Genomic DNA, 23,844 nt, shown 5'->3' on the forward strand with positions numbered 1-23,844 from the left:
AAAATTACAGTGCCAAGCATGATAGAGTTTCTGCCTCTTGACCTACTCTTGGGCTCTTATCCCATAGTTACTTTTCTCTGCACATTCTTGAGTTTGTTAGTGTCTTCCTTAAAATGCACAGCTAAATGTCACTGAACTCTATGTGTGATCTCACCCAGAGAGAATATAATGAAGCCATTAATCCCTTGATTGAACATATGCAATTCAATCAAAATGTTCTCAGACAGTGATAAGACCAGACCTAGACTTTATTATAAATGACTCCAATTTAGGACTTGACTGTTAATAGTGTAACTATACTGAACCCTGCAAAAGCAAAGGTCATCATACCAAAATGGGGAGGAAATGAGCCATGGAGGCAGGAGGCATAGACCAGAGCAGGCAACCCCCTCTTGGGAAGAAGGAAGAACATCAGTGGACCTCTGATTCTCTGGTGATCTCTCCATCAGTTCCCGAAATGGGCACTAACCAAGTGGAGATTATTGGAATTACGGCAGCACCTGCCTGGCCAAGGTTCTTTTCTGTGGATGGTCAAGACATTGTAGACAACGGCCACCAGGAGGCCCCAAGTCAACCGAGGCATGGGCAGATGTGTCCTGGACAGGTGGCCTCTGCTTTCTACCCCAAATTTTGGCCCACTTTTTTCATAATCTTCACATACAACAAAGTAATCCTGGAATTTAGACAGTTGAATTTTTTGGAACTCACTCATTTGGGGACTCACTATACTTCCAGTTGTACCCAGCATTTAGGATGGCCGAGGAAGACAATTCTTGATGGTTCTTGTATTGTTGGTTTACCTAAAGATACCTCCTTTCTTCCCAGGCTCTATTAGGCAATTTGTGTCTTTTTTAGGACATCAAAATGCAATTGGACAGTATACGAGTATGCATATGCTTGTATACATGTGTCCTAGTATGTGTATATATACACACATATATGCTGTTTGTATATGTATGCATGGTCTGTACATACATGCGTTCATACATGTGTCCTATAGATGATCAGGTTCCATTGCTATTACTCAAGACAGTAGCTTTTGTGACCCCTGAGAGATGAAAGTCTCCTTCTGGCTTTAGATACTAATCGTGCCCTCTTCCTACTGAAACTTCATTTTCTGCTAAGGCAAGGATGGATGAGAAAAGAGTGTAAGAACACTTTTAAGATAGATGTTTTATTTTAGGCCTCCTCTGCATTTTTTTTCAATATATAATTATTTTTTGCCTAACTAGTTCCCAATGTTTGCATCAACAGGGCGATCAGGGGGTCATTGGCCCTGCAGGAATGCCAGGAGAGGCTCAAAGGGAAGAAAAAGGAGAACATATCACTAAAGGAGAGAAGGTATGAAACGACTTTGTCCACTGAATGTCGTCTTGCTAATTTTGCATAAATTCCAGGGGATAAAGAGAAACTGTGTCAAAATTCAGTTTCTCCAGCTGTGTTCACCCCTGACCTGGAGAACAGATTTATAGACTATTCATCATGTAAAAGATGGGCATCTGAAAGCAGAGGCAGCTGGTCCTGGGTAGGAGAAAGCCTGGTTTGAGGCTGACTCACTCAAGTGAGGGCTTTTTCAGTCCACCCCAGTGGAGGATGAGCTGGATCAGCAGAAGGGACACCAGCTGTGGATCAAGCATAATTAATTACCCTTTTAAAATCCATAATCCAGTCAAGGTGAGGACGTGAATGCTGGAGACCAATGTAAATTTCTTTGTTACTATATCAGGAAAAGGTTTATTTTTTCCTTTCACGTGTTCAATGTCGCATATAAAAATGATATAGCCATTAGATAGTACTGATCGACTTCTCTCTCTTTAAAATTCTTTTAGGGTATTAAAGGTGAACCTGGATCTCCGGTAAGTACTAAATTCTTGTTGATCATTATTATTTTGTGGGAAACTAACATATTGGAATTAAGTTACAAGCTTATTTCACTTTAAGTGTAATATTTACTTAATTTAATATTTTACCTAAATGTGTGACTGAATCTAACTCTCTCTTTTTTTCCCCCCAAGGGAGTGCCAGGGTATGGAGAGAAAGGTGAACCTGGAAAGCCAGGACCCCGAGTAAGTTCTTTTAAGAGTCTTTTTATTCCTATTGTAAATCGTTTTCCTTACATTCCTAGAATCACAGGTTCAGGCACACAGAAGAATGGAAGAAACTGGGAGGGCTTTTCTGGTTTCTCCCTTTCCTCTCCTAAGGGCTTTTCTGAAGCCCTTGGGTAGAAATACGGAGACCTGTCATCACTTGAAAAAAAGTCCCAGAAGGTTGAGGCCCTTTGTTATTCACACCCCAAGACAGTCTGGCATTGGGTGGGGGCCTCTCTGAAGAGCTGCCCACCTATTGGTTCCCCACTGATCGCCAACTGTCCACTTGCTCAGCGCCCTTGGTGCCCTTCGCTGCCACCTTCCCAGGCCAGCTCGGACCTCCACCCAGATCCGAGATGCACATCCTGGAGTGGAGATGCTCAGATGCTTCTCAACCCCCAGAGTCCTGGTGAAAGGACACCCTCCCAGTTTCCAGTAGCCTGAGCGTTTTCAGTTTCTCCCCTGAAATAATGCTGGAAAACCTCCACTAAAATCAATGCTCTGCATAGCAGCTACCAAATGCTCACTTGCCAATAGGGAACCTTCTCTGGTGGTAGCTATGCTGCCAAATGTTAGGGTACCTTAGAAGATTTGGAACTAATCAGGCTCCATTTGTTTTTTTTAAATGGAAAAGTCCTCTTCTGTTGTAACTTTTTCGTAGTTATTCAGTGTACACTCTATTCCTTGTTGTAATGGCATCAGCTTACACAGAGGCTTCCTATGAAAGATGACAATGAACTTGCATTTGAATCAGAGCCTTGTTGTTACAGCATATTTGCTGTGATTGTTGATGAAATACTAATATTTAAATTTTTATTGTACAGGGAAAGCCTGGAAAAGATGGTGAAAAAGGAGAAAAGGGGAGTCCAGTAAGTATTTCTCTGTGATTTTTAAAAGGAAGCTGTTGGCCTCCACTAGCTGACGACTGTTGTTGCCTCTCCTGTTTCCTTTAGGGGTTTCCCGGCACCCCAGGGTTCCCAGGACAACCAGGACAACCAGGCTTTAAGGTAAATAGGGGCACTGTTTTGAGTTTTTAACCTTCATTTTGTAGGTCAGTTCAGAAATTTTTACTAGAATAGTGGCCTATGGACTCACAAAGAATTACAGTTATTTATGCTCCATGTGAGCAAAAACACAACTTAACATATTGGTTTTATTTGTATGCATACATTTTTTTAAAAATGAGATGTTAAGTTTTTTTGTAGTAGATTAATTTTTCCTGATTGTAAACCACCCCCAGAAAATGCAAAAAGATATTGTGAAGAAAAATAGCTTATGGGATCTTTCTATTACCCACTCAGAGATGGTCAGAGTTGGTAATTGTCCTATGTACACATATGTACATGTGCTTTGAAAAAATGATATTGCATCATACATCCTGCTTTGTTGCATAATACTATGAAGTGGATATATTTCTATGTCCATAAATGTAGTTATACATTTATTCTTTTTAAAAATATATATTTTATTGATTTTTTTTACAGAGAGGAAGGGAGAGGGAGAGGGATAGCGAGTTAGAAACATCGATGAGAGAGAAACATCGATTCAGCTGCCTCTTACACGCCCCCTACTGGGGATGTGCCCACAACCCAGGTACATGCCCTTGACCGGGATCGAACCTGGGACCCTTGAGTCCGCAGGCCGACGCTCTATCCACTGAGCCAAACCAGCTAGGGCTATACATTTATTCTTTTATTGTCCATGCCTTCTACTTGGTATTTAGGCCCCTTCCACATTTTTATAATTACAACTTATTTTTGTTCACTGGTCTGCTCATTTCCCTGTTATAAATTCCTAAAAATAATGTTTGGGGTCAACGTTTAGACTCTTTTGGAAGCTTTTGCCATGTGCCCCCAAATTGCCCCCAGAAAGGCACCTCTATCAGTTTCGGGCCCTTTCATTTGGCAACTGCTGGTTATCAAACTTTAAAAAATATTTGTTATTCTGATAGACAGAAAAAACTCATTGCTTTATTGTTTTCTTTTAATCATGAGACTAGGTAATACACATTTCTACTAAAATAGAAATATAGTTGACACTTTAACAATATGGATTTGAAATGCATGGGTGTACTTACAAGTAGATTCCCCCCACCCCCAATAAGTACATACAGAACTATAAGTACATACAGAACTGTAAATGTATTTTCTCTTCCTTATGATTTTCTTAATAACTCTTTTCTCTAGCTTACTTTATTGTAAGAATAAAACATATAATACATATAACATACAAAATATGTGATAATCCCCTGTTCATGTCATTGGTAAGGTTCAACAGTAGGCTATTAGGAGGTAAGTTTTCGGGGAGTCAAAAGTTATACATGGGTTTTTGACTGTGTGTGGGGGTCATTGCCCTTAACCCCTGCATTGGTCAAGGGTCAGCTGTAATTTGGAAATGTTTATCTCTAACAATGAATGATAAACTAGGGAAAGGACCTCAAGGTTTGCTTATCAAAGCCAGGGACAAAGGGAGAAAATCTATACAAAGGCTTTAATTTTTTGAGTAAGTAAAATCTTGTAGAATTTAAAAGATAAATATGTTTGGAATATATTAGCTAAGATATTTTTTAAGTTTTACAAATACTTCTAAAATTCTTCTCATATTTATGAAAAACCAAAACAGCCAATTTGACTTAATGCCTAAGTTTAATTCATTAGTTTAAAAGAAAAAAAAGTACATTCATGGAATAATGGCATATCTTAAGACTTTTAAAAGTATTACGATGTTTATATAAGAACAATATATAAAATTAATTTTGAGGGGTTTTTCATCTAATATGGATTAAATTAAGCCTCAAAGTGACCAGAATTTATTCACTTAATGTTTTTAAATAATGTTGGATTTTAAGGGGAAAGAAAAAACCGTAAGTATCCTTTATTACGATTTCCAATGCAAATTTGGACATTCTTACACCTAAAGACCTCAAATAAAATGATTTCTTTAAGAAAAATATACTAAGAAATCAGAATCTTTCATATCGTTTTATTTCATTTATTTTAATTTTATTGTAAACCAACTGTGTACGAAGTCAGCTTACAAATGAGTACATAATTTCACTGCTCTAAGCAAAAACAGTTTTCATTTTTGCAAACAACATTTTACTTCTGGTCCATATGCATAGTTATACATATTTATAATCACTGTATGTAACTTTTTAAAAAAAAATACATTCTTCATGTTTTGCTAATTGTAAAGTTCTTCAGGTAAAGTTCTCTGAGGGAGCGTACAGTCAACAGAACAAAAACCGAGAGCTTGTTTGTCATGTGACTAATTGGCTTCCCATTAGTGTCTTGTAGAAACTTTTATCCTCATATGTCACCCTTATGCAAAGCAAAATGAAATGTATTTGCTTTTGTTATAGTTATTACAGAGCACTTTAAGCTAATCGGGATGGGAGGTATTGAGAGGAAGATATTTCTTGCAAAATTTAATTGCTTTCTGAAAGATCACTACTCTTTCTAGCTAAAAAATGCTGAAGTTAAGTTTTTTCTTTTGTAGGGAGACAAAGGTGAAGCAGGTCCTCCAGGCCCACCTGGAATTGTGAGTAAGAGTAATGTTTGCTGGGCTGGAGAGCCTTTGAAATGAAGAAAGGAAAGGAGTTGAGGCCAAGCAGTTGCTTAGGCCACAGGCTCCGCAGCATTCCTAGACCGACATTTTTATGGAAAGGGGTTGCGTACAATCTGAACTAATAATTTTATATTTTTTATGGTGTGGAGTTTGGGTCTTACTTTTTATTAAATTTTGATCATTTCTGCATGTGGGTAAGAATAGTAGCCACATACTCTGAAACTTTTTTGATTTAAATGGTCCATCGAGGAAAACATTATCAAAAGGGACAGATCATCCACAATTTGACTGCTCTAAGCAAAAACAGTTTTCATTTTTGCAAATAACATTTTACTCCTTGTCCATATGCATAGTTGTACATACTCATAATCACTGTATGTAACTTTTTTTTAAAAAAAGTACATTCTTCATGTTTTCAAGTGATCTTCAAGTAATCATTTTCAATATCTTGTCAGTGTTTTGCTATAATTATTTTAACCATTTTGCCCCAAAGCTTTTTTATTTTTTAAAAATATACTTTTATTGATTTCAGAGAGGAAAGGAAAGGGAGAGAGAGATAGAAACATCAATGATGAGAGAGAATCATTGATCAATTGCCACCTGTATGCCCCGCACTGGGGATCGAGCCTGCAACCCGGGCATGTGCCCTGACCAGGAATCGAATCATGACCTCCTGGTTCATCAGTTGATGCTCACCCACTGAGCCACACAAGCTGGGCATCCCCACAGCTTTTTTAAAATGATGAAAATGTTACCATTCTCTTATTTTCTGCCATTGCACTGTGTTGATGAATGGTTGTAAAAACCATTGTGTGCGAGAGTGAGTGTATGGGGGTGATGGGTGGTGGTGGTGAGTCATTTCTCCTTAAGCTACATTTCCAGGCATAGGATCATTGGATTAACTTCTCAAGCTTTCTTAATTCTTTTAATTCTCCATATATACTTATGACTCCATTTTCCATATTTGTGATCCCGCAGCAGCATTCAAGTAACCTGTTTTTAGCTTAACCTCATCAGCAGATTTTAATAATATTCAGTAACTTAATTGCAACAAAGGAATTATATTTTAAGGGTAATAATGAAGTCATTTGACTTGGTCATTTTCTTTGAATTTTAGTAATTTAGAATTGAGTGGGTAAGTTCACTCCTTTTTAACGAGGCAAAAGTGCATTCTTTTTGCCTTCCATCCTTAGGGCCTTAAGGAGGTCCCCACTTTGGACCATTTAATAAAAAAGAAAGGAGAAAACTCTTCTAGTAAAAACGCTGGAGTGTTCTGTTGCAAACAGTTAGAGGAAATGTAAGTGTTTTCTGCTAGCACTCTTTAAGGGAGACTACTCACGTTATGGCTTGTACGGACATTTAGAAATTCCAAACCTAAACCTTGGAATTAATATTTTTCTAACGTTACCTCGTTGGTAAAGCTCCTGCCTGGTGGATTCTCTGCAGGAGGACATTATGGAATATTTATTTTGTATGTTTTGGCTCCCCCTGCCCCATGACTGCTTCTCTTTCACATTTCATGCAAGGACAGGAAAAGCATTAGCTTCTTCATCTATAGCACCAGCCCCTGCCAGGCCCTGTGGTGATCTCGTGTTCTGTAATTCAGGTGATCGGCCCAGGACCCTTGGGAGAAAAAGGCGAGAGGGGCTTCCCAGGGTCTCCGGGGTTGAGAGGAGAGCCAGGGCCCAAAGGTAAGTTGCTCTCCTTTGTCTTTCCCTCTCTTGCTCTTACCTCCTCTCCTCCCCCTGTCTCTCTCATCCTCTCTTCCTCTTTCTTCCATTTTCAACCTGCACTCGTTTGCACCTTGAAAACATCTGCGTGCCTCGCAGGACCGCGTGGTGACCGAGTCTCACTCGAGCTCATGTTTCATTGTCACACTGTCCATCCGGGGCCCCCCTCCTGGCATCTCTGTAGCTTCAGGGGCACCGCATTTCCACGCGTTCGGCCTTCCTGTTCCCCTTGGCAGTGGGTACTCCTGGGTACAGAGATATAAACCATCAATCACAAGTGCACCAGACTCAGCCTGTCCAACTCTTTCTCTTTGTAGGTTTCCCAGGACAACAAGGCCCGCCAGGCCCCCCAGGTGAGCACCTTGGACTGAATTTTAAAGGATACTGTCAATCTTCTCTGTGGTTACATTCTGAACATTTTATCATGTACATTAGATATTTGCATAAAATGCTTAACAGTTCTGTAGCACCATTTTCTAGTTATGAAAACAAGATGTGTTCATGGGAAAGGTGTTCATTTTGTAAGGGACAGGTTAGCATGTAGCTAGAAATGTATTTAACCGGTGGGACTGTTCATGTCTCTTGTTGAGTCACACCTACTCTGCCTGGCTCTGACCTTTTCCTTCAAGTTAATGTGTAGGAAGCATTTGACTGTCAGCATTTACATGGTGAGAAGCCTGCCAGTTAGATTCAGTTTTACTTGTTTCAGCAGTTCCCCTTTCAGAGATGGTCACTGGTCATTTTTCCTTCAACAGTTAAGAAAATTAGTTTGTGCGGTTGACATTCAACTTGTGATTATTTAGGTGAGGTTTTGTTCTGGTTTCAGGCATCCCGATACCTGGGCAGATTGGTGCTCCCGGCTTCCCTGGTGAAAGAGGAGAAAAAGGTGACCAAGGATATCCAGGGGCGTCTTTGCCAGGACCAAGTGGAAGAGATGGACTCCCAGGCCCTCCTGGGCGCCCCGGACCTCCTGGACCGCCAGCCTACATAGGTAAGCTCCCTCTGGGACCATTTCACGTGGTGTCCCTTTGAGGACAGGCTGCAGGGCAGGGCTGGCCCAGGTCTTTGAGGGGCTCCCGAGTTCACATGCAGTACAGAAGGCTGGTCTGTCCGGTGATGGATGAATTCTTGGCGGCCCACTTAGGTGTCTTTGCAAAATTAGCCTTGCTACAGAAAGGAATGGTAAAAATAAAACCATAAAACTGGTTTAAAAGAATAAGAAATATGTTAACTAGCTCTGAGTCTCCTGGCGTCTAAAGCTGAAAAGTGAACCAGTTGAGTTGTGCATTTTGTACTGAAAATAAAATGTATTCTAGCTTATCTAGAGTCACATAAATGATGCTCAGAATTGAATAGGAACTATCAGTTAGAGACATTTCTCCATGGACAGTCTGCAACTCTAAATAATTATTGCTTTGCTGAAAGTTTGCTTAGGAAAAGTAAGAAGTGAAGTGGCTCAAGTCTTCCCTGTGATGTCACAGATGTATGATGATGGGGAAACCACTTAACTTTTTTGAGCCCCCATTTCTTAATCTGTATAATAAGGATGATGGTGTGTACTTGGCAAGATAACAATGAAATAAAGTATAAGACAGTGCTAACGAGATATGTTTTAGAATTGTGAAATAGACGTTTCAGAAGTGCTGGTGTGCGGTGCTGAGTAGATGGATGGATGCTATGTGTGCTGGTCCTGTTTGTGAGCAAACTAAAGCTGGATTTCTAATACTTACCAAGTAGCCCCCAGACAGTTTGGTTCCTTAGGAGAGATTGAGTTACAGAGTGTGGAAATACCTAGCTTCAGTTGGGTAGGGATGATCCTATAACTTTAAAAATCCATTTCAGATGGACAAGTGGAATGCCAGCCTGGACCAGTCGGTGATCCGGGTCCTCCTGGAATTCCAGGGCAACCAGGATTGTTGGGTGAAGTTGGAGAGAAAGGTAAGAGATTACTTTTTTTTTTTAAAAAAATGATGGTTGTTCTAGGGCCTATAATATACTAGTATGTCTGCAAACTCACTGGCTTGGGTGGACGTGGATGTAGTCTACCTTTATTTGAACTCCCCGCAAAGTCCATTCTAGGATGTGCCTCCCTACAACTCTGCTGGGATTTTCCTGTTGTTGGATTTGAGAGGCAGCTCTCACCTGGGAGACAGTGAAGAGTCAGGGCCCTGATGTCAGAGTTGCTGCCTTCTCCATGGCTGGCAGGTGAACCTCTCAGACTGATGTCTTACTGTGACCTTTCAGTTCAAAGTTTGAGAGTTCCCTTCTCAAAGGAGGCCCATCTTTCAAGCCCAATCACAAATGCATACTTGGGATGCTCACCACCCATCTAAGCCATAATCAGTGTGAGCAAATCTCATGGACCAGCTGTCTCTACCCAGTGCTCTCAGTTTTATCTTTATTCTTCCCAAGTTTTTGCTATAACACCAACCCAGGACATATCATAATCCCTTCACCATCTTGGAAACAGAGTGGCTATCACTGCACCAACAGTCCTATCTTAGAGTGTAATAAATAAGGGATATTCCAATATGTGTATGCCTCTCAGTACCCAAGGGTAGAACAAATAGGAGGTTGCTCCCCAAACCGACCCCATTGTGTACCATTTCTGGCTTTAGGTTGCTAAGAATTTTTACTCTTCAAGAGTCTAAAACACAAATGCTTCATGGAGAACAGTTTCAGCTAAATCTTAGAATTTCGGCAGCCATGCAAGTTACAGAACCTTAGATGGAAGTGATCTCAGAAGTCACTGGAGCTGGGGTGGGGATTCCCCCAGTCACTGGTGTGTCCGGTGATGGATGGATTCTTTACGGCCCTCTTAGGTATCTTTGCAAAATTAGCCTTGCTACAGAAAGGAATAGTAAAAATAAAACCATAAAACTGGTTTAAAGGAATAAGAAATATGCTAACCAGCTCTCAGTCTCCTGCCATAGAAAGCTGAAAAGTGAACCAGTTGAATTGTGCAGTTTGTACTGAAAATAAAATGTATTCTAGCTTATCGAGAGTAACTTGTCTTTCAATGAATCGCTCTAGTTACCAGGTAGGGAGTCCTTTCTGAGGTGGGCTGCTACATTTTATGACAGAGCCAATGGTCAGAAGGTTCTCTGCACTGTGATTTTGTTTATCCGTCTCTGGAATCCTAAGAGAAGACTCTTTCTTCCGTGTCTTCATGCTTCTGCTCGAGAACCGTCAGCCCACCCAGACTGCAGTGCTAGTGCCCCTCCCCGCCCACTGCTGGACTCACAGCACACTTCCACGGAACCTAGGGCGCCCAGAACGTAGCTGAGATGTTAGCAGACTTGCACTTCGTGTCTGTCCCATGGCTGGGCTGCTGTTCTGCCCCTGGGAAGAACTCAGAATGAAGCAGTGCACCGTGCCCAGAGCTCAGGGACGCGAGGCTGCCTGCATTGGTCCTTTGCTGTCCCTGACCCTCGGGCCTGCTGGACAGGAGTGTGCAGTAGCCGTCCCTGGGGCTGGGAGCGCCCATCCAGGCAAGGGCACAAGGGTGATGCGGACCAGGCTCTCTGACTTCCAAACATGGGCATCTCCACATGCACTCTGCTCTGCATTAAACCTGATTTGTGCCTAGAAACCAGACATTTTAGGGTTTAGGATACCCTAAGGCCTTTGAGCTTAGTTTGAAAGTCAGGACATAAGATGTTAAAATTTCCAAAGAAAGACATTCCCTTCCATTTTTTTTGTGCTGCCACCTCTCCACTTTTCCATCTCAATGTCAGGTCAGTTATTTGTTCTTGCTTTGGGGGCTTCTTATTCTCAGTGATCATCTGTCAGTTTGTTACCTGGGTTTAAGTCCAGGAGCGATATGTGTGCCCAGTGACAGGGACACACAGCAGGTTAGCAGAGGCATCTGGAGCAGGGGTTAGGTAATTGAGAAAGCACACATTTGAATGTGTCATTATTAAAATGACGGCCTTCTTTGCCCTTTTATTCTGTCACCACACTGCAGGGACTTCTGTTCACGTGTTACATAAAAGTACCCTGTGTTTCCCTTTTTAGGTCAAAAAGGAGAGGGTTGCCTTGTCTGTGACACAACAGGACTTCGTGGACCCCCCGGGCCACAGGGGCCCCCAGGAGATAGAGGTAAGACCCCCAAATGTGAAAGGGACCAGGTCAGAATTTGCTTCAATGGGCTGGAACCTTCACAGTGAGACGTATCTTAACTCCACGAGAGACCTGATTTTCTGCAGTCAGAACTAAAGCATAATAATGAGACTGTTATGCTCAACTTCCTGGATGTGTCCACTTTGTTGAAAATTATCAAGATGTCCTATAAATTCACTGTCATTAAAATGTCCTGATAAAAGGATAGCAACATATGGCTTACTCAGCTCTGCAAATTTCGTTATCTCTAAAGAAGTTAACTGAATGTTGTTATGGGGAAGTGATCTGGGGCAGGGTGAGGCGATTCAGAGCCATCCCACTTCACTGTTACCTTTATGCATTTGAGGTCACTTTTCCTTTTCTGAGCTCATCTTGAGCATTTTCATTATTACTTTCTTTTTTTAAAAAAATACATATTTTTATTGATTTCAGAGAGAAAGGTAGAGGGAGAGAGAGTTAGAAACATCAATGATGAGAGAGAATCATTGATTGGCTGCCTCCTGCTTGCCCCATACTGGGGATCGAGCTCACAACCCAGGCATGTGCCCTGACCAGGAATCGAACCATAACCTCCTGGTTCATAGGTTGACCATCAACCACTGAGCCACCATGGCCTGGCTCATTATTACTTTTTGAGATTCTTAAAACATCATTCATTTTGTATAAAGACCTTTGTACTTTGCATCTCTTATTTTTGTTCTTTTAAGTCCCAAAAAAATTTAAAAAGCTTTTGAGTAGTTAGAAAGTATCTCATCAATAATGTGCTGTAATTTTTTCTCGGTCTTTTATGAAAGGTTTCCCGGGGCAGCCAGGGGCAAAGGGCGAGAAAGGTCTACCTGGCAGGGACGGTCTGGAAGGATTGCCTGTGAGTATGCCTGTCTGAGTTCATGTCCATATTAGAAGGTGTATATTTTTGCATTTGCAATACAGTGTCTGCCGTATTTGGGAGCTGGTAAAAGTATCTCTTGGTCCAGCAGTCTAGAATTGCTCCCTGTGTTCCTCTTCACTCATTCCCCTGAGAATGAGCAGGACTATTGGAATCCAGAACCAGCATCTCAACTGCCCTTCTTCTCACCTGGTCAGAATTCAGTTGCCATGTACCTGTGTCCAGGTGCAGCCAAGTGCTGGTGTGTCCCTTTCCCTCAGGGTCTCTGGGAATTCTTGAAACAAATGATGCCACCAAGGGTTACCTCTTAGCAGTGACACTGTTGAGTTGAATTGTCCTTCTGCACAATTATTGCTTATCATTCTAAATAATCTACAAACTTATGTTCATGGATAAGTTTAGCACCAATAGTTTCTAGGGAGAGAAGGAGGGAAACCGACCTGTGTCCTTATAGGAATTTGAAATATTTTTTATTCTTTTTCTAACAGATACATATTTTGAAAATTCCTAACACTGAACTCTATTTTAAAGATGCTTTTTTATATCTAAAATGAAATACCTCAATCATATGGATGTGAAACTTTTCAGTTAATCAAAATAACAGCTTCTTAGCTCTTCTAGTTTGTTTTAAAAGAAGCAATTGAAAAGAATAGTAATAATCTTAACTATTGAAGGACATTATTTTATTTCATATAATCAGCTTTATGTCTAAAGCTTTTGAACCTTAGGAGATTGTTCTCTTCATATTTTCTTGGTTCTTAGAAGTTCTGTAAGCATTAACTAGTTCCTACAAATTACGTTCATTCCCATTTTCCCTTTCCTTTTGTCATAAATTGAACCTCAAGTCTTTAGCATTATTCTTTTTTGTTGTAGCACTTTAACACTCATATTTAAGAAAAAATATTACAGGATGCTTCTATAAAGGCGGGTCAGGGTAAAAAGGAGTTGAAATGGGAATGGAACAGCTGGGATTTAGCAATAGTTTTCTCCTTTTGAAGTTGGGTCTTGAGATGCTGCTTTCCAGAGCTTCCCTGGGCCTGGGGAGATAAGTTAGAAGTTGCAGTTGTTGAAAATATTTCTAAATCCATTAGAAGCTCCCATCGCTGGGAAGCCCTGGCTGTGGTGGCGATCAAAGGCGGAAAAACTTTGAAGGCAGCAGTAAAGGATGCTTTTAACCTCTGGACATAGTCTTTATCTACTTGGCCTTTCTGGAATTCTTCCTGCCTCCACTGTGCCCGAAACCTAGTCCAGACATCCATTTCTCCAGCCTCAAATCTAATAAAAAGGGATAAAGGGGAAGGAGATGAGAGAGAAGGATGGTTGAGTAGAAGTCATGATAAAGAAGAAAGTAAAGAAAACGTACCACAAAAATTTTAATCCTATGCCTTCCCCATCAGGAGCTGCTTTCTGTAGATGGGGAAAAAATGTCTAAAAATTGTTTTATGGGTAAATAATTTAATTTAGAAGAGAGTAATTTTCCTTTTATTTCAGGCTGTATGGTTTAACTAGCTCAAAAGTGTGGTTCTTATGTCAAATTTGGCTGGGGGCTAAAAGTAGTACTCAGTGACCCATGGAGTATACCGGGATGTAGATTAAAAGTGCTCAGAGTTTTCATTTGATGTAGATGGCACTTCGGTGACATGTTCTTTTAAAAGCTGAGTGTTTGATTTTGGGGAAGAAGGACAGATCACAAGAGTCTGGCTCCTGACAGATGTGGAAGCCCACGCTGCAGGGGCAGGCTCTGGTTGCTGGGAGTGGGTAATTGAAATGAACTCCTCTTGGCTTCCCCACAGTGGCACCACTTTTTAGAAGCACACCACATAGCCATTGGATCTTCCCGGATTTGTGCAGCCAGTGCTAAATTTTCAAGGCGCTACTTGATTTCTTCCATATTTATCTTAAGGGATGTGGATCAAAAGACCTTTGAATTGCTTAGGATTAAGAAGTTCTGTGGCAAAGTAACCCCATGAGATAGCCTAGGGTCATAGATGTTCCTTTTCAAAAAAATTCAGATTCCTCCCTTGAATGATAGTGAACAAGGTCATCTTTATTTTAAAAAATTATATTTTCTCACCCTTTGCTCACAGTATTAGAAAACTATATTTCTCAATAATCACTGTAAAATAACATAATGATGCTTCTGGATTGAGAAAAATATACATTGGTAATGATTTCTTACATTGGTATTTATTTTTTATTGGTGAATATTACCAGTTCAACATATACTTTCCCCAATATCTCCTTAGTTGCAGACATTAAGGACACAAAGATAGAAAGCCTTGGTCCTGCTCCCAACTCTCAGAGTGGCTGGTGGAGAAACCCTCTACGGATGTGGGTATACTTTGCAGATTTAACTTTCCAGGAACTGAAAAATGTTCGTTTGTCTCCTGGGAAAGTCGATTCTGTTGCACTCCCTTCCCAGAGTTTCCTGCCTTCCCAGTGTCCTGGAAACCTCTCCTCCAGAATTTGGAGTGTAAGCTTAAACCTGGACAATTTCAACAGTGACTAGAGTTAGAGAAAATATGGCTCTTCCCAGCCCTCATTGATTCTTAACCACCATCTCCACCTAGAAGCCATTTCTCCAGTTCCTGGGCCCAGGACCTTACACATTCATTGCCCTCCAACAGTTGCTAAAATGTTCTTGTGAATGTTTAGCAGTTGTAAGGGGCAAGAAAGCTACCTAAGAACCATTCCACGAGCTGGGTACCCAGTGCCACACCATTATTCCCCCGCTTGTATTCCAGTCTCTGTTCAGAATCCCTAAAAGGAATATTTGAAGTGTTTACAAGAAGTGAGGTCAGATCAGGGCTTTGTCATAGCTATTGGATGGCTTCTAGTAAATGAATGAGAAAATCTAAACACGTCACCATTTTCAAGGAGGTGGCTTCTTGATTTCGTACTGGCTGTGTAACCAGCCATGCTTGTGTGTTCCATGGATGAATTTCTCCAGGGGTGAATGTCTCATAAAGCTTTGTCCTTGTAGGGCCCTCAAGGTTCACCAGGGCTGATGGGCCAGCCAGGAGCCAAGGGAGAGCCTGGTGAGATTTACTTCGACATTCGACTCAAAGGTGATAAAGGAGACCCAGGTTTCCCAGGACAACCCGGCATGCCAGGCAGATCAGGGTCTCCTGGAAGAGATGGCCATCCAGGTCTGCCCGGCCCCAAAGGCTCCCCGGTATGTTTATTTCCAGACTCTGAACATGCACTGTACAAATGGCCATGCAAATAATGAGAATAATTTGTATCATATTTACATATTCTCACTTAAATGCTAATTGTCATAAGTGAACTTGTTTCATGGTTCATGGGAAAACTCGTCTGTAAACCTATGCTGGTGGTGTTGATGGTGTTGACTTGATAATGAGATAATAATGGATCATTGTCTTCTGATGTATTGGGGGGAACTGAAAAGATTTTCTCATGTCGGAAGGGTGGTGAAATTTCAAGTGAATGGTGTTCAGGTCATCTTTTATAAGAAGATTCCAGACATAAATGCCTCACTCTTTGAAGTGTCTCCTTATGTAGGATAAGGGAGGGAGGATGATTGCTCAACTTAGAGAAAAGAATGCTGGTTTCATTTATTAACCACAAGTTGATCTTTGTAGAAGGGTTACAGTAAATAAATAGCTTAAGCCAGTTAAACCCTGGTACTTATTTACTACTGAGTGTGTAAAAATGTGACATGGACGGGAGTGTTGGTATGTCTGCTAATAAGATTTCTTTTTCTCGTTTCATCTCAGGGTTCAGCAGGATTAAAAGGAGACCGTGGCCCCCCCGGAGGAGTTGGATTTCCTGGCAGTCGTGGTGACATCGGCCCTCCTGGGCCTCCAGGGTATGGCCCAAGTGGCCCCGCTGGTGACAAAGGACAAGCGGGCTTCCCGGGAAATCCTGGACCCCCCGGCCAGCCAGGTGAGGCCCGAGGACCTCAGGTGCAGCACAAAGATGCACAGCGGTCCTGGATTCAGTGATGTGGGCATGTGGGTTTGGTTTCAGTTCTTCCAGAGGTGACCTGGGCAAGTCCTTCTTTGGCCTTTTTGTACATTCATTTGTATATAAGACTAGAGGCCTGGTGCACGAAATGCGTGCACTTGGGGTGGAGGGTCCCTCAGCCCGGATTGCGAGAGGGTGCAGGCCAGGCTGAGGGACCCCAGTGGTGCAGGGTCGGGGCCAGGGAGGGACACGGGATGTTGGCGCACCGAGGAGGGACTGCAGGAGGGCTCCAGGGCATGTCCAGCCTGTCTCGCTCAGTCCCGATCAGTTGGACCCCAGCAACAAGCTAACCTACCGATTAGAGTGTCTGCCCCCTTGTGATCAGTGCATGTCATAGCGATCAATCGGTTGAGTTGCCTTAGCATATCATTAGCATATTATGCTTTGATTGGTTGAATGGCTGACTGGATCACTGGACACTTAGCATATTAGGCTTTTATGATATAGGATGGGCCAGATAGTATGTAGGATTGGGCTAAAAAGCATTTGAATATATAGATGATTTTCCTTATAATAAATATATAGCTATACCAGCTAAAGTCAACCTTTGATGTGGGAGTGATTTCAACATAAGCCCTTTTTTTTTCTCACCTGTTTTCAGTGTTTCCTAGGCAGAGGCAGTCCATTTTGGGTTCTGGTTATTCCACAGAGTGTACTTTGCCTGTTGATTAATTTTATAACAGTGTCAATTTCATTATTGATATTTAATTCCATGTTGGTTTTAGTCACTTGCTGACTGTTTTTTTCTGTGACTGTGTGTGCCAGGCACTATGCTAAGTGGTGATCAGAATGATAAGCAAGACAGACATGGCCCTGCCCCCCTGGAGCTCACTGTCCAGGGTTTGGCAGAGCACGTGGAGAAAGGGCTATGTGTGGGTTTCCCACAGGCATGCTCTATTACAGCCTTATTATCAGGGGCAGAGGTATACAAGGGAAAGCTCCGGGTCTTGCACACATAGGCTCCCAATAAGTTATTAGTAGAATATGATTCAGGGTAGAAATGGAACACTCACATCTTTCCCTAGAAAATCCTGGAATGGGAAGAGGAGAGGCTGGGAATGGCTTGGATAAAAGGAGAAAAGGAAGTGTGCTTCACTAAGACATGTTTTCAAAGCTGTAAACAATGAATGAAAGGACTTTGGGTGATTAAAACTGTGTGACTAGTAAACATTGGAAAACATAACTAAGTAGCTGGGTAATCAAACTATCCAACAAGAACTCTGTAGAAGCAATTACATTATGGCCTTCTTGCTTAAGGATTTGCCAATTCTGTCGTCAGTCATACATCTAGCCCAAGTTTTATCAATTCCTGTGCCCATTGGGAACTATTTCCTTATTAAGACATAATATAAAGTTCATAAGCATTCTGACCCAGAAAGTCTTCGATGGAAGTCCAAGTTTAGCATCCTAGTGTATCTGTTATTATTACCATTCTCATTGTTTGTGAGAACATTGATTACTTAGCACCAAATTGTGACTCCACTGATAATTGTTCTCTCTTTAGTAAGAAATGTCTCTTTTGTCACTCCTTTGGGGCAGGGAAATACTGAGCTTGACTTAGAAAGATCCCCAGTATTAGAAAAGAGACCACTGATCACTTCCCTTCAGCTCCTGATCCCAAAATCTACATATTAAGTGTTCTTTGTACTTCTGGGATCTGAAAACTTGCAGAGATACAAAATGGAATCAGACCTCCCTCTTGGCCAGAAACTACTATCAGAAAAACCAACTGGGGTACCTCTAGATACATCCTGGTAGGATGGGGAAGAAGGCATTGTTGGCAGTGCTGTTGGTCTTTTTCCATATTCTGTAGAGTTTCTTGGCCACCCAGACCCATTCAGCTTTTGGATTAGAAACCTGACCTTCTTTGATCCGCCAGAACTCTGTTTACTCTGGTGACCATAAAAGTCTCCATCTGGGGTAGAACTGATAGCAAATACGTGTTGGAATCAGTCGAGAGGCATTTCCTATACTCTATAGCTCAAGAATGTGTTGGCTGTCACTGGGAGGCCCTGCGTATCTTGAATTCTCGTAAGGCATGTGAAGAGTTGCTGCACACATTCCTGGAGATGATCCCTTTAGTCCTTTCTTAATAGCTAAATCCTGACGCCCAGCACATCTCCTATGCACAAATGTCCTGGGGGCTGGGCTGGCACCTCCTAGTTTGTGATGGTCTTGACGGCAGACATCTGTCCAGCTGCACTGTTACCAGTAATGCATAACCATCCATTTGGCACGTTGTGAAGATAACTTACCACCAGATGAACATAATTTAGGTTGCTCTCAATGCAACTCAGAATTAGTACTGGCTGAAAAATTGAGAGAGAACAGTAAGTGTTTTGACTTTTTGAGACAGACTAAAGAAGAAATTCCCCAGGCCCATCTCACCTTTTGTCATGGCAGGCCGTTCAGCTTTTCTTGATTCTTACTTTGGACCATGAAGGAATTCTTTAGTCAGACAAATCTAGGTCACTCTGGACATACATTTTGGGGTGAGGAGGAACAACACTCTGTGAAAGATTCTAGAAAAATAGAGGGAGGAAATGGAGGTGTGCAGATGGAGGTGTCTGTCCAGGTACACAAAGTACGCTCAGAGGACGCAATGCTGGGCTCATGCGATGTCCTTGCTTTTTTCCTGCAGGTCTCAGGGGTGAAGCAGGAAGAGTCATGCCTTTACCTGGCCCCCCTGGAGCAGATGGACTTCCGGGTTCCCCAGGTTTCCAAGGGCCCCAAGGTACTTTTAAGTTCTACTTCACCTGGAGGTGGAATTGGAACATTCTCCGGTTTTTCTTATGCTGATCATTGGTCTTGCCCACAACAGGTGACCGAGGTTTCCCTGGAACCCCAGGAAGACCTGGCCTCCCAGGAGAGAAGGGTGCTGTCGGTCAGGCGGGGATTGGATTTCCAGGGCCTCCAGGCCCCAAAGGTAAGCCTGCAGGATGAGCTCAACCATGAGTTGGACCGTAGCTTTGATGATGTTCATTCCCTGGCTGGTCAGCACCATGGGCTGTGCTCTCTCTGGTCACCTTTACTTGAACTGACGAGAGTACGAGGCAATGGACATGAAGACGCTATGCGAGTAGTGACCGTGCAGATATGGGAAGGCTTGCTCATGACCTCACAGTGCAGTGATGTCAGTCACTAAAGCCATGGGTGAAATGGTGCCTGCGACACAGTGGTTTGGTTGGTGGAGTTGGAATATTAGGGGACTGGAAGCTGCCCAGGAAGCTGGCAGATGCTACATGCATTTAAACTCACCCAGAGGAAATTCTCTGTCATCAGTGAAGGAAATACACAGCCAGTGGGACCTCCAGCCAACTGGGCTTGGAAGTCAGAAGGAAGGTCATGGGGCAGGTCCGAGGATGGCAAGGCCTCTGCACATGGGGCTAGTATCCCCACAGGGTGCTGACATTTTAGAACCAGTACTTCTTTCTGAAAGTTGTAAGGAAGTGAAGAGGACAGTTTCACTCTTTTTTGTTGCTTTCGTATGCAACTAGTCCTTCAGGTAGACCCTGGCCTATAGACTTGCCATGATGAACATGGTCAGGACTGCGAAGGTGCTATGAGCGATAGGGGGGGGGGGCGTGTCTTTCCCATTTGGATGGGCATCATGGCCCCAGTTTCACTGGCCATTTGGCCTACGCTGAGTTTAAAGACTTGTCCAGCCTCCTGGCTTTTTGTCTAGAGGCATGCATCACACCTACTGTCATGGTTACAGCCTAGACATTTGGCGGACCAGAGACAGCAGCCTATTTCCTCCTAGAGCCACATAATAACCACCCATGTACGTGGTTAATTCTGTCAGGTGTAAAGAGCAGAAGGCCCTTAATGACCCTCCAAGTTCATGGGGGAAGGCATAGGCCTTCTCCATGTTCATGGACCCCACTATATTCCATATGAGAGCCATACTATTGCCATCATGACAGGTAAAGTTTAACTGATAAAGGTCTTCATTAGAAGCCCTCACAAAGCTGCTTGGAGGTGCAGATGCTGGTGGGCGGTTAGGTCCACTCTCTGTTGGGACCCCTCAGCACAACAGCCCCACAGCAGGTGCCGTTGAGGTGTGTGCTTCTGCAAACTTATAAATGACTGCAGGTCACAGACTGCCACATCCCACAGGAGGGATGTAAACCAGAGTCTCTTAGACTTCGCTGCACACGGGAGCCATGTGGGCAGCTGTGTGAAAGCCTGTGAGAACCTTTGGGTTGGGACCCAGTCTCTACATGTTGCCACGTGCCTCCAGTGTGGTGCAGCCCCATTTGAGAACCAGTGCTTCTCAAACTTGAATGCATCCAGGAATCACAGGAGGTCTGGTGAAAATGTGGACCAGCTTCCATAGCTCTCTATCAGGGCAACAGCACTGTTCTTAAAGCATGGCCACACTTGGGTAGTAAGAGTTTAAAGTGCCATTCTTAGTCTGCTAACACCAAGGTGTTTGTGTTTGTTTTGGGGGAGTAGTACAGGAAAGAAAACATCATTGAGTAGAAGAAAGGAAGGATTGGGATTGGTCTGAGTGGTCCACAGCCTCTGAGCTGCCCCTCAGGTGGCACTGGTGGCACTGCCATGACCAGATGATCTCATCTTCCTCTTAGAACCACTTCTATGGGGCTTCCTTTTTGTTGGCCACCTCCAATCAGTTCAGTTACCCCTGAGCAAGTGTAAAAGAAGGGAAGAAAATGGGAAATAGCATTATTACATTCATTATTATTTTGTTTCTTCAAAATAGGTGTTGATGGCTTGCCCGGAGATCTGGGACTTCCTGGGAGTCCAGGTCGCCCAGGAATTAATGGCTTCCCTGGCAACCCAGGTCCACCTGGCCAAAAGGTGGGTACTGAGTGTTCTCTGGATGGCTGTGTCCTCCACCCTTGTGATTAATTGGACACACACAATGTGGGTTAGTAATCTCACGGGCTCTGTGGGATCAGCATGTTTGGTTTTTAATGAAATAGCATAGAGTAGAAAATACACAAGTACACAGCACATAGTTGTAAATGTTTTGGGAAAAACCATCTGTTTCCACTTTATGAGTATGTTCTTGCTTGTGTGTATACTGCATCTCAACATACAATGTCTGTCTTACTGTAGGTGGCAGAAGAAAGCTGTTTGAAAGCCATTGTCCTACAAGATATACTAGCCCCTCAGGAAGGTCTAGCATAGCGTTTCTCAGCCTCTGCATTATTGACTTGCTGGTCCAGTGATTTTTTTTGTGGCGAGGGCTGCCCCAAACATTTGGGATCTTTAGCAGCCTCCCCCGTGATACTTAAGGAGCACACTACACCCACCTTAGTTGTGACCACCAAAAATATCTCCGGATATTACCAGATGTCATCGCGGGGGAGGGAGGGGCACAAAATGGCCCTGGTTGGGAACCCCTGGGCTAGTGTGACTTCAGGACTCTCCTTGCCCTCATACATCCCCTCTGCCCACTTGCTCACAGTTGAAATTCTTCTCAGTAAGCGCAACTGACTCTTGGATAGATCCGTTTCTGTTCTGATGGTGAGGAAGGGAAGTGAAATTACCCGAAGGCATCAGTCCTAAAAGGGAGAAAGGGCCAAGGGCAGTCCTTTGTTGATGTAGAGCTCACTGGCCTGTTTCCTCTTTGTGAGGAGTGCAGGGAAAGCTGTGGGGACTGGGCAGGGGTGCAGGGAGGCAGCTGCGCCTCAGTGACCCTGGGAAGCTCCTTCCTGAGAAACACCTAACTTCCTGGTGTCCCTGCTCCCTGTGGCTAAGACAGAAGAGAGGCATACGGAAATCTATCTTTATAAAACACTCCTAACCTACACTTGATTTGAACATTAGTCAGTGGTGGTGGCGGGTGGATCACTTTAACTCTGTGGTTAGTAAACACCAAATGCACATGGAATTAAGGATTTGGTTCATGACTTAAAACACTGTACTTTTTCAAATATCCCTTGGATTTAGTTCCTGGCATTTTGCAAATTTCCTGCTGGGATGTGTAGATTAGTCACCAATGCCCCCTCCTGTCCAGAGTCCTCATCTGGAAGTTGTCACCAACAGTGGACACCAGAGGGCACTGTGACGGACATAATGGCCACCTACTGCTTCACACAGCCTATGTCAGCGCCTACATTGGGGCTGTTTGGAAAGCACTCTCGGGCCCTCAAGATACTTCCTTTATTTTTAACCATCTGCATTTGTCAAAACCCTTTGACTCATAAAATAGATTTAAATGTTTAATTTGATGTGAAAGCCTTCATTAAAGCAAAAACTACATAAAGGGTGTCCTGTTCCTGTCCTGGAACTTTTCCTCTTCTTACGAAAATATCTATTAGCTGGGCCACCAATCACATTCAGACAAGTGATTGGGGTGGGGGGTGGGGAGTAGGGGGTTGCCTCTTCCTCTTTGTAAAATGAAAACGATAAAAATTGCCTACGTTTTTGGCTCATAGTGAGATCGAAAGGACATAGTAGGTATGAGGAAGCTTTGCAGATGGAAGCGGATTGGGCAGGTGTTATTAAGTGCACCACAGAATCAGTTAACAGTCTGCACTTTTGCACTTGGCTGATAAAGTCATGGGCTTTGCTGGTGAACTTGCTTCTCTGTGTTTGGGACTTTCCAGGGAGAGCCCGGGATTGGTCTGCCAGGACTCAAAGGAGCGCCAGGTCTTCCAGGCATTCCTGGCACACCTGGGGAGAAGGGGAACATCGGGGGACCGGGCATTCCTGGAGAGCATGGAGCCATCGGGCCCCCCGGCCTTCAGGGAATCAGAGGTAACTTCTTACAAGTAAATCTGGACGGTGGCAAAGACTGGGTCTGTTTATTTTGTGTCCTCAGAGCACCTATTAGCTTCTGAGTGTTTGGTGAATGAATGATGAAAGGCCTAGAGTATAATGGCTTTCTGTTGCTGTGGGTTATTGTACAAGTAGGTAGAGTGTGCTGTGAAACATGCTGTGGTCCCCATGCAGTTTACTCACAATTTCTTCCCAACCAGGTGACCCAGGACCTCCTGGATTACAAGGTCCCAAAGGAGCTCCAGGAGTTCCTGGAGTTGGTCCCCCTGGATTGATGGGCCCCCCCGGAAGACAGGGACCACCAGGATCCTCAGGTGATGTGACATTCTTCCAGAATGATTTCTTCCCCAAATCATATTCATAACGGCACAGGAGCTGATGCTGGAGTTTCCCATGAAGTTAGCAGAATCTGTGACTAAAAAGGCGAAAAGTAAATTCTATTTGTGGAAATAAGTTTGGTTGTTTGCTTAAATGTAGTCAAAGGTGTCTTTCTTCTTCTCCCACTGGGCTTGGTTTATAAGACCTCCCCTTTATTGTGCAGTCAATAACTTTTTCAAATTCAAAATGAGGGTGTGTATGTCTTATCTGTCCATGGAAGAGTTAATAAGTTGTGAATAATCTGAGTCGACGTCTAGAAGCTTCCTTTGCCTTTGATAATAATTGTAGAACTAAGACAGTGATGGTGGACTATGGCAAGACAATCAGTGAA

The 23,844-nt window shown here is 43.0% G+C and overlaps 1 protein-coding gene across 1 annotated transcript in view; it reads left to right on the forward strand.

The window, feature by feature from the left end:
* COL4A1 (collagen type IV alpha 1 chain) overlaps positions 1 to 23,844 on the forward strand; it is a 139,229-nt gene that overhangs the window by 92,727 nt on the left and 22,658 nt on the right. Inside the window, exons 13-31 of the mRNA XM_070408600.1 lie at positions 1,255 to 1,341; positions 1,830 to 1,856; positions 2,016 to 2,066; positions 2,912 to 2,956; positions 3,041 to 3,094; positions 5,586 to 5,627; positions 7,261 to 7,345; positions 7,702 to 7,737; positions 8,211 to 8,375; positions 9,227 to 9,322; positions 11,402 to 11,485; positions 12,301 to 12,371; positions 15,376 to 15,567; positions 16,133 to 16,301; positions 19,024 to 19,116; positions 19,204 to 19,308; positions 21,109 to 21,206; positions 22,964 to 23,114; positions 23,336 to 23,449. Coding sequence (XP_070264701.1) covers positions 1,255 to 1,341; positions 1,830 to 1,856; positions 2,016 to 2,066; positions 2,912 to 2,956; positions 3,041 to 3,094; positions 5,586 to 5,627; positions 7,261 to 7,345; positions 7,702 to 7,737; positions 8,211 to 8,375; positions 9,227 to 9,322; positions 11,402 to 11,485; positions 12,301 to 12,371; positions 15,376 to 15,567; positions 16,133 to 16,301; positions 19,024 to 19,116; positions 19,204 to 19,308; positions 21,109 to 21,206; positions 22,964 to 23,114; positions 23,336 to 23,449 — 1,765 coding nt within the window. The remainder of the gene's footprint in view (positions 1 to 1,254; positions 1,342 to 1,829; positions 1,857 to 2,015; positions 2,067 to 2,911; positions 2,957 to 3,040; positions 3,095 to 5,585; positions 5,628 to 7,260; positions 7,346 to 7,701; positions 7,738 to 8,210; positions 8,376 to 9,226; positions 9,323 to 11,401; positions 11,486 to 12,300; positions 12,372 to 15,375; positions 15,568 to 16,132; positions 16,302 to 19,023; positions 19,117 to 19,203; positions 19,309 to 21,108; positions 21,207 to 22,963; positions 23,115 to 23,335; positions 23,450 to 23,844) is intronic.

This window comes from Myotis yumanensis, unplaced genomic scaffold (assembly GCF_028538775.1).
Source record: "Myotis yumanensis isolate MYYU_CA2020_CCGP unplaced genomic scaffold, mMyoYum1.0.hap1 SCAF_3, whole genome shotgun sequence".
Taxonomy (NCBI): domain Eukaryota; kingdom Metazoa; phylum Chordata; class Mammalia; order Chiroptera; family Vespertilionidae; genus Myotis; species Myotis yumanensis.